This window comes from Chrysochloris asiatica, unplaced genomic scaffold (assembly GCF_000296735.1).
Source record: "Chrysochloris asiatica unplaced genomic scaffold, ChrAsi1.0 scaffold00274, whole genome shotgun sequence".
NCBI lineage: Eukaryota > Metazoa > Chordata > Mammalia > Afrosoricida > Chrysochloridae > Chrysochloris > Chrysochloris asiatica.
This window is the reverse complement of record NW_006408792.1, coordinates 3867985-3878363: the sequence shown is the minus strand read 5'-3', so window position 1 is coordinate 3878363 and position 10379 is coordinate 3867985. Positions and strand designations below refer to the sequence as shown.

The following is a 10379-nucleotide window of genomic DNA, read 5'->3' as shown; positions in this document are numbered from 1 at the left end:
CCTGTACAGGGTTTCCAAGGCTGTAAATCTTTACAGGAGCAGAAAGCCTCATCTTTCTCCTGCAGAACAGCTGGTAGTTTCAAACTGCTGACCTTGGCAGTTGTAGAGAAAGTAAAAACATTATTAATTGGTATCATAACATTTGTTTGTGTTTCTGCCTCTACCATTTCATATCCTCCAGTGTGTGGTGCTGTAAGATAAGCACTCAACTGTAATGTTGGTTTGATCTAAAAGGTCAGTGGTTCAAAACTATGAGCTGCTGCTCAGAAACCCCACAAAAGGTCACTCTGAGTCTGAATCAACTCAGCGGCACCTGGCTAAAACAATGTGAGTAAGGTGTTTAAGACTCCACCATATGTACAAACTAACTATTAGATGCCCTTTTTCAAGAAACCCCTTTACAATACCTTATTTTATAATATGTGACCTGGTGTGGTGCTATAGGATATGCACTGGACTGCTAACTACAAGGTAAGTGGTTCAATTCCACCAGCTGGTCCTCGGAAAACATAGTGTCACTATCAGTTGGAACCACCTTGACACTTAACATTTTGTGAGCTCTTTTTTTCCTGAGCTCTTAATAACACTTTCTTATTTAATCCTCATAACTACTATTGTTTTCTGGTGACCAGATTGAAACACAGACAACCTCTGGTTTACTTACTTTAGGCATCCAGTTATAAACAATGGAGCTCATATACACTCCTGGTGTGGCGCTGTGGAGTAATGCGCCAGACTGCAAAGCCATTTGAACTGCAAGGACAGCAGTTCAAGCTCACCAGCTGCTCCTTGGAAATCCTATACAGGGTCTCTATGGGTCAAACTGACTCCACGGCACTTAACAACAACAGCAACAAATATAAACTCTTAACATACAGGTTGAAGTATTTGTCTTGCAAAGAATGGGACTGTTTTCCCCTCTGAGATAAAAGGGGATAAGACCAGGAGAGATACAGGTTAATATAGGGCTTCCTGGTCCAGAATTAGAGTTTTACAGTCTCTCAAGCTATTTGCATTCTATTTGCAAGCTATTTGCATTCTAACCCCTAAGTAAATGACCTAAAATCCTAAAGAACAGGCTGAAATTATCCTGTCTTGCCTTTTTTAACTTCAGCCAATGAAAAAATCATAGAAACCTTTATTAGACAAAATATCAAATGTGCAATTATTGTTTCTCAACGTATCGTCCATCTAGGTCTCTACATTTTGAAGGCAGTGTTCCCATCTCTCTAACACTTCCCTGAAGAATGCTGTGTGATAGACACTATGTCAGAATGGCAATTTTAATATCTTTGAGGGCCTCTAGTCATATTTTCTTTTAAGTTTTTTGAGTTTTGGGAATAAAGTTTCCCAATGAAATTCTCATGGGATAACTCTTGCTTCACTTGAAGAATGAGCAGGTGCAGAATACTGTTGTGATGACAAAAAAGTGCCCTCGGCACAAGTTTCCTGGTCTTTTTCTCACTAGTGCAAATTTCACTTTTCTTAAAACTTTCTAATCAACCCCTATGATCCATCCCCACGAAAATTTACTAAGATTATCCCTTGAGAATCCTGAAAAGCAGTCACCATAACCTTCTGAGCTGTCCTCTATGCCTTGAATTCATCTTTGAGGTTTTACTGACCTTTCTTACAGTCCTTGATTTAAAATCTTGTTTTATGTTGCAGAGCATTCCCATAAATTTGTTGAAAAGCTTCAGTGATTTTCCCAAATATTCAAATCATTGAATCTTCCAAAAAAATAAGAAACTAGCCCCAACCTCCACTACTCTTCTGTCAGTACTGTGATGGCTCGGGTGTTGCTGTGAATCTGGAAGCTATGCCATGGGTGTTTTAAATACCAGCAGGGTTACACACAGTGGACAGGTTTCAGTTGAGATACTAGATGAACACAGACTAGGAAGAAGAAAAGATGGAATACTCCCTAATACTTAGTCACTGAAAACCTTATGAATAGTTGTGGAACAATGTCAGTACCAGATTATCAAATATTGAAACATGACAAATTGCACCAGAATATTATCAGACATTGTGCAAGAAGATCAGCCCCTCAAGTTGGCAGGTACCCAAAATGTGGGAAAGAGCTGCCTCCTCAAAGTAGAGTTGACATTGATAAAGTGAATGGAGTAAAGCATTTGGGACATTCATTTGCTGATGAGGCACAACTTAAAATGAAGAGAAACAGCTGTAAAAATCCATCAATAATCGGAACATGGAATGTACGAAATCTAGAAAGACCGGAAATTGTAAAAAATGAAATGGAATGTATTAACATTGATAATACTAGGCATTCGTAAGTTGAAATGGACTGATATTGGCCATTTTGAATCTGACAATCACATGGTTTACTATGCTAGGAATGACAAGTTGAAGAGGAATAGCGTCTCATTCATCATCAACAAGAACATACCAAGATCTGTCTTGGAGTACCACATTGTCTGTGGTAGGATAATATCCATATGCCTGCAAGGAAGACCAGTTAATACCACTGTTTTTCAAACTTTTGCAACAACCACTAAAGGTAGCTATGAAATTTAAGAATTCTACCAGCTTTTTCATTCTGAAATTGATCACATATGTAATCAAGATATATTGATAATTACTGGCAATTGGAATACAAAGGTTGGAAACAAAGAGGAAGGATCAGTAGGTGGAAAATATGGCCTTGGTGATAGAAATGATGCTGTAGATCGCATGACAGTTTTGCAAGACCAAGGACTTCTTCATTGCAAATATCTTTTTTAAACAACATAAACGATGACTATGCACATGGACATCACTAGATGGAATACACAGAAATCAAACTGACTACATCTGTGGAAAGAAATAATGGAGAAACTCCATTTCATCAGTCAAAACAAGGCCAGGGGCAGATTGTGGAACTAGACTATCAATTGCTTGTATGCAAATTCAGGCTGAAGAAAATTGAAACAAGTCCACAATTATCAAACTATCACCTTAAACATATCCCATTTGAATTTAGAGATCATCTGAAGAATAGATTTGATACCTTAGACACCCGAAGAACAGAAGAGTTGTGGGATAAGATCTAGAACATCATACAGAAGAAAGCAAAAAGTCATTGTGTAAACAAGATAGAGGGAAGAGACCAAAATGGATGTCAGAAGGCACTCTGAAACTTTTCTCTAGTGTAAAGATACTAAAGCAAATGGAAGAAGTGAGGAGGTACAAGAGCTGAAGAGAAAATTTCAAAGGTCAGGTCAAGAAGACAGTCAAATATTGTAATGAAATGTGCAAAGATCTGGAGTTAGCCAAAAGGGAAGAACATGCTCAGCATTTTTCAAGCTGAGGGAACTGAAGAAAAAATTCAAGCCTCGACTTGAGATATTGAAGGATTCTAGGGGCAAAATACTGAGTGATGCAGAAAGCATCAAAAAAAGATGGAAGGAATCCACAGAGTCACTCTACCAAAAAGAAATGGTCAATGTTCAACCATTTCAAGAAGTAGCATGTAATTAAGAGCCAGTGATCTTGAAGGAAGAAATTCAAGGTGCATTGAAGTCATTGGCAAAGAATAGGGCACTGGCAAATGATGGAGTACAAATTGAAATCTTTGAACAAACTGATGCAGCGCTGCAAGCTACCACTCATCTGTGCCAAGAAATATGGAAGACTGCTTCCTGGCCAACTGACTGGAAAAGATCTAGATTTATGCCCATCACAGAGTGGTGAATCAGTAGAATATGGAAATCATCCAACAATATCATTGTTTTCCCATGTGAGTTTAGTTTTACTAAAGATATTACAAAAATGGATGTAATCATACATTGACAGAGAACTTCCAGAGGTTTAAGCCAGATTCAGAAGAAGACATGGAGTGAGAGATATCATTGCTGACATCTAATGGATCTTAACTGAATGCTGAAAATATCAGAAAGATGTTTACCTGTGCTTTATTGACTACACAAAGGTTTTCCAGTTGTATGGATCATGAGAAGCTATGGACAACATGGCAAAGTTTGAATATTCCAGAACACTTAGTTGTGTTCATGAAGCACCTGTACATAGACCAAGGAGACAATTGTTCGAACAGAACAAAGGAACACTGAATGGTTTAAAGTTAGGAAAGGTGTGTGACAGGGTTATATTCTTTCACCATACTTACTTACTCATTCTGTATGCTGAACAGATAATCTGAGAAGCTGGATTATATGAAGAAAAATATAGCATTAGGATTAAAGGAAGATACATTAACCTGCAAAATGCAGATGACACAACCTTGCTTACTGAAAGTCAAGAGTAGTTAAGATACTGATGAAGATCAATGTAAAGAAAACAAAAGTCCTCACTACTGGACTAATAAATTACATCATGATGAATGGAGAAAAGATTGAAGTTAAAAACTCCATTTTGCTCAAATCAACCATCAATACTCATTGAAGTGGCAGTCAAGAAATCAAACGGCATATTGCGTTGGAAAAATCTGTTGCACAAAAACTCTTTAAAGTGCTGATGAACAAAGATGTCAGTTTGAGGACTAAGGTGCGCCTGACCCAAGCCATGGTATTTTTTAATAACCTCATATGCATGGAAAAGTTAGACAGTGAATAGGAAGACTGTAGAATTGATGCATTTGAGTTATGGTGTTGGAGGAGAATATTGAAATTACCATGGACTGCCAAAAGAAAAAATAGATCTATGTTGAAAGTAGTACAGCCAGAGTGAGTCTAGGAAGCCAGGATGGCCATACTTTGTCTTTCATACTTTGCACATATTGTCAGGAGTGACCAGTCGTTGGAGAACAATATCGTATTTGATTAAGTAGAGGGTTGGAGAAAAAGGGGAATACCCCCAGTAAGGTGGATTGGCACATTGGCAGTAGCAATGGGCTCAAATGTAGCAATGATTATAAGGTTGTCCCAGGACTAGGCAGTGTTTCGTTTTGTTGTGTGTAGGATCGCTATGAATGGGTATCGACTTGATGGCACCTAACAACAACAAGCCCTGACTTCAAGATTTTTTTCCTCACGGCACCAAAATTAACCCCCCCACCACACACACTTTTTTTTTCTTTGAAGTTTTGAAGGCATTCAAAACAAGATAAATATATTACTGAGAGAACTTGTCTGCAGGTATCCACTGATTCCAGTGATACATTTAAACATGTTTTAAAACAAACACATGCATGTGTGCACTGGAGCTCTAATAGCATTACTTTTTGATTTATCCTTGTGTTTGTGTGTGCTTGTGTGTGTGTAAGTGCAGTCTCTTAACAGATAAAATAGACAATCATCAAAGTTTTTGTTTGTTTTTTTCATGGAAATTTAAAAATAAATTATATTTCAAAGTCTTAACTCTTCACAAATATGCATTGTTAAATTTCTAAAACGATCTGTTGATTCCGTTTTCCCTCACACTTACTGAATTCTCTCTCCTTTCCTTCTTTACCAGAGTTTTTTGAAAAATCCTCTGCATTGTCAATTTTACTCTTGTTTCATTCTCTGCTCTATCCACACTAGTCTGGGTTTTGCTCCCACCCTCTATAGTCTCGTTGGAAAATGAACTCATTGGTTCCAATCAAGGGAGCTCACTCTGAGTTTCTCCTTTGTTACTCTTTTTGTTATTTCTGCTTTTGTAAACCATTTCTAAACTGTTTTATAACAGTTTGGAATGAACATAAATTATGTATTAAAAATTCACTTTGTTTTTCTTACTGGAATTTTTATGTTCTTTGCTCCTCAAGTCATAACCTGTCTGCTTGCTATACAAACCTTTGACCACTGTTTTTCAGCCTGTTTTTTTCTGCTGAAGGCATGGTATTTAAACAAATTATGGAAAATGTTAATGATTGCCCAGTGTACTTAGCTACATGAAAAATTATCAAAAGTTTGCCACATTTGTTTCATTCTCTCCTGTTTTTCTTGGCTGGAATATTTTTATTCATATCCCAGACATCATATCATTTCTCCCAAAAGATGGATAATAACTATTGCTGTTTCCTTCACTCTGTCCCTGACCTTCTTTTCTCATTATACCTGATTTTTTTAAAGGAAATTTCATTTATTCCTGTGGCTTCACATATTCTATTGCTTTTTAAATTCATATTGTTTATATAGACCTCTCACTTGTACTGTTCTTGTTGTTAAGTGATGTTGAGTCTATTTCAACTCAGAACAACCATATATGTTGGGTTTTTGAGGAGTGACTGCTGAGTTTAAACTGCCAGCCTTGCGGTTAGTAGTCCGATGTGTATGCTATAGTGCCACATCAAGCCTCTTAACTTGTACTATAGATGAGTAAGTTTATTTTCCTAATACATTTCTACAGTCAGATATTTTATAGTTATAAAACTAATATCGTTCTCACTTTTATACCTGTTTTTCCCTTTATTTTTAAACTTCTCCTTATATAATTTAAGAGTCTTGGTATGGTGCTGTGGGTTAATGCGCTGGACTGCAAAGTCAGTGGTTCAAGCTCACTGGCCATTCCTCAGAAATCCTATACAGGGTCACTATGAGTCTGAACCAACTCGATGGCACTTACCAACAACATATATCATTTGCCGCCACTTGTTTGTCCGTTTATTGTACTGTTGTGGCTTATATGTAGTGTTGCTGTGATGCTTGAAATTATGTTACTTGTATTTTAAATATCAGCAGGCTCACACATGGTGGATAGGTTTCAGTGACGCTTCTGAGGAGAAATGGACCACTTCTGAGGGATTGGCCACTGAAAACCTTATGAATAGCTGTGGAACATTGTCTAATACAGTGCTGGAAGATGAGCCCCTGGGTTGGAAGGCATTGAATATATGACTGGGTCAGAGCTGCCTTCTCAAATTAGAGTTGACCTTCATGATGTGGATGGAGCAAAGATTTCAGGACCTTCATTTGCTAGTGGGGCACAACTCAAAATGAGAAGAAACAGTTGCAAGCATCCATCATCTGACTGGACTGTATGAAATCTGAATCTTAAGAAAATTGGAAGTCATCAAAAATGGAATGGAATGCATAAAAGTCGATATTCTAGGTATTAGTGAGTTAAAATGGACTTTGAATTGGACAGTTGTGGTTTACTGTGCCAGAAATGAACAAATATAGAGGAATTGTTTTATTATGTGCTGTCAGTTCGTACCTATAGTAACCCTGTATAGGGTTTCCGAGGAGCAGCTGGTGAACTTGAACTGCTAACCTTGCAGTTCAAACAGCAAAGGAATGGCATTTATTAATTGTCCAAAAGAACATCTCAAGATCCATCTTGAAGTACAAGGCTATCTGTTTAGCTAATATCCATATGCCTACAAAGAAGACTAGTTAATAGTACTATTCAAATTTAAGCACTAACCATTAAAACTGCAAAACAACATCTTCAAAGTGTTAAAGAGCAAGAATACCATTTTGAGGACTAAGGTTCGCCTGGCCCAAGGCATTGTATTTTCAGTTGCCTCATTCATGTGAAAGCTGGACAATGATTAAGGAAGACCTTGAAGAATTGATGTATATTGAAAGTACTTGAACTGTCAAAAGAACAAACAAATCTTTTTTGGAAGAAGTAGAGCCAGAATGCTCCTTGGAGGCAAGGATGGCAGTGCTTTGTCATTCAATACTTTGTCATTTGTACTTTGAACATGTCAGGAGGGACCAGTCCCTGGAAAAAGACATCATTGCTTGGTAAAGTGGAGGGTCAGCATAAAAGGAAGAACCTTAATAAGATGTATTGATAGTAGTGGCAACAATAGTGGTCTTTTCTCCCACAGAGCACGTGATGGCTTTGAACCACCTGCCTTTTGGTGGTTAACTGACTGCTTAATCATTGAGCCACCAGACCTCCTTCTGCTTTGTATTTTTGTTGCTAAGTGTCATAGAATCAGTACCGACTTATAGCAACCCTGTATAGGGTTTCCAAGGAGCAACTGATGGGTTTGAACTGCAGGCCTTATGGTTTGCAGTCCAATGCTGATCCTACAGTGCCACACCAGAAGTCATCCTGTACTTTGTATAGCATATATTCATTCAGACACTAATCTTATTCAAAATATTAAACTTTTTTTTTTTTAGGACCAGTTTGGACAACATATAAAATCAGAGGTGCACTTGAATTTCTGTGTTTATTATGGTCCTGATCGTATTAGAGATCCAGCTCTGCTTTCAAAACAGGATATAGTTTTGACTACATATAACATTTTAACTCATGATTATGGGGTAAGTATGCTTTTGCTTTAATTTTTAAAGGGTTTTTAAAATATGTTACAAAGTGTTGTGAAAGTCATACTTAATAAGGTCTTTCTTTTTAAATACTTAGGAATGTATAGAAAATTATTAAGTATTTAGCATTTTGTAAAAAGAATTGTACTTTATAGAAATATTTTTAATTTAGAATATTAAGTCAGATTTTTAAATTCTTATCACTTATGTATTTTTAGCAGTTTATAGTTTTATTTTCTTTTTCAATATATTAATAAAAGTTTGTGTAAAATGTCATTGAATGATACTGGAGTTTTTCTGTAAACTTTGAAGCCCCATAATCTGTTTGTGAAAGTGAGCTTTTATTTAGCAGTAGTAACATAACACTGCCTAAATATGAATGCTGGTTCTGCCATTACCCAGCTCTGGTAATTTGAGCGACTTAATGCCATGGTGAGTTAAGTAGCTCAAATTTTCTCATCTTTTAGCAGGGATTATAGTAGTTCTGTCTTCATCAGTATATGGGAATTCAATGATTTAATTAATATGGATACCAGGGTGCTTCAAAGAAATTGTGGGAAAATCCCATTATCTTTCAATTCCAGTTTTCAATGACCTTGAAATCTCTTCGTATATACCTGGTACATGGAAAGTGCTATCAAAGTGTTTGTTGATATTAAAGTATAATAACTTGTTATTTAGCAAACGACGTTAAGTACTATTTTACTCCTCTGTGTTTTTAATTAGTTCATATCAAAAAATTTATTTCAGACTAAAGGGGACAGTCCATTACATAGCATAAGGTGGCTAAGAGTGATCCTGGATGAAGGACATGCCATACGAAATCCAAATGCTCAGCAGACAAAAGCTGTGCTTGATTTAGAAGCAGAAAGAAGATGGGTATTGACAGGTAATCATAACAGGAGGTTTTTGTTTTTCTATGAGTTAATGCTCCAAAATGTATTAATTTTGTGAAATTAATTTGTAAGCTTCAAGTGAATATAAAATCTGTCCCAAAGTTAATCATGTCACTTAATAAAAAGTTTTCACTTGTGTTTCATAACTGTACGTTACAGCAACATTTGATTCAAAGTTAATTCTTGTCATAATTAATAGAATTATTCTTGAACCTTGGAAATTCTCTAATCAGAATTTTTACTGACTTGTTATCCATTTGGGAGTCAGTTTACTGCTCATGACATTTAGTAGTAAATGAGGAAGAGAATATAAACTCGAACACGTTTTTTCCTTGCTATTGTGGCTGATTTAAAAACCAAATAATCAAATATTGACAAGACATTAACTTTACTGGGTAAAATTAGGAATTTAAGTTTGTGGTTTTTTTTTTTTTTTATTGTTGCGATTTGAGACCTAAAGAGTAGAGCAAACTTAGAATTTGAGATTGTGTATACAAACGGGCATCAAAAGTTTGAGAAAAAAATCCCATTATCTTTCGATTTCATGGTCTATAAATTATTTGAACTCCCGTCATATATTTAATGAGAGATTATAGTCACATCTTGCTAATCAGCTGGTATGCCTTTGACATAGTGCCAGTTTTCAGCTGGTATTGTCTCTGGACTAGATGAATATTCTGGTTAGATAAATTGGTTAGAGGGTTATGATCGTTGCTTATTATTTTTTAGGTACTCCAATCCAGAATTCCTTAAAGGATTTGTGGTCCCTTCTTTCTTTTTTAAAACTGAAACCATTTCTTGATAGAGAATGGTGGCACAGAACAATACAGCGTCCTGTTACCATGGGAGATGAAGGTGGACTTAGGTAGGTCATAGCATCCTAGCTGATGAATATTAGCTACAAATAATTTCTGTTAACAGATTACACTGATAGCAACTTCATTACTATTTTAATTTGAATATTCCTCTCCAGAATGTGTTCTTGACTTAGTGCCTTTGACTGTGATAACTTACTGGTTTATTGTTGTTGTTGTTATTAAGTACCGTGGAGTCAGTTCCGAATCATAGTTTCGGAAACCAGGGTTTCTGAGGCTGTAAATCTTTACGGGAGCAGAACGCCTCATCTTTCTCCTCCGGAACCATTGGTAGTTTTGAACTGCCGACCTTGAGGTTAGCAGCCCGATTCGTAACCACTCTGCTACCAGAGCTCCTTAGGGGAAAGATGACTATCACTTAATTAAAAGCTTCCTCTCCCCTTAACTGACTCCACGGTACTTAACAATGACAAAAGCTAATGTGGTTCAGTTTTTTTGTTTTT

General features: G+C 36.5%; 1 protein-coding gene across 1 annotated transcript in view; it reads left to right on the top strand.

The window, feature by feature from the left end:
* Positions 1 to 10379, top strand: part of HLTF (helicase-like transcription factor) — a 94602-nt gene that overhangs the window by 51783 nt on the left and 32440 nt on the right. Inside the window, exons 15-17 of the mRNA XM_006874398.1 lie at positions 8019 to 8162; positions 8916 to 9054; positions 9791 to 9926. Of these exons, the coding sequence (XP_006874460.1) occupies positions 8019 to 8162; positions 8916 to 9054; positions 9791 to 9926 (419 nt within the window). The remainder of the gene's footprint in view (positions 1 to 8018; positions 8163 to 8915; positions 9055 to 9790; positions 9927 to 10379) is intronic.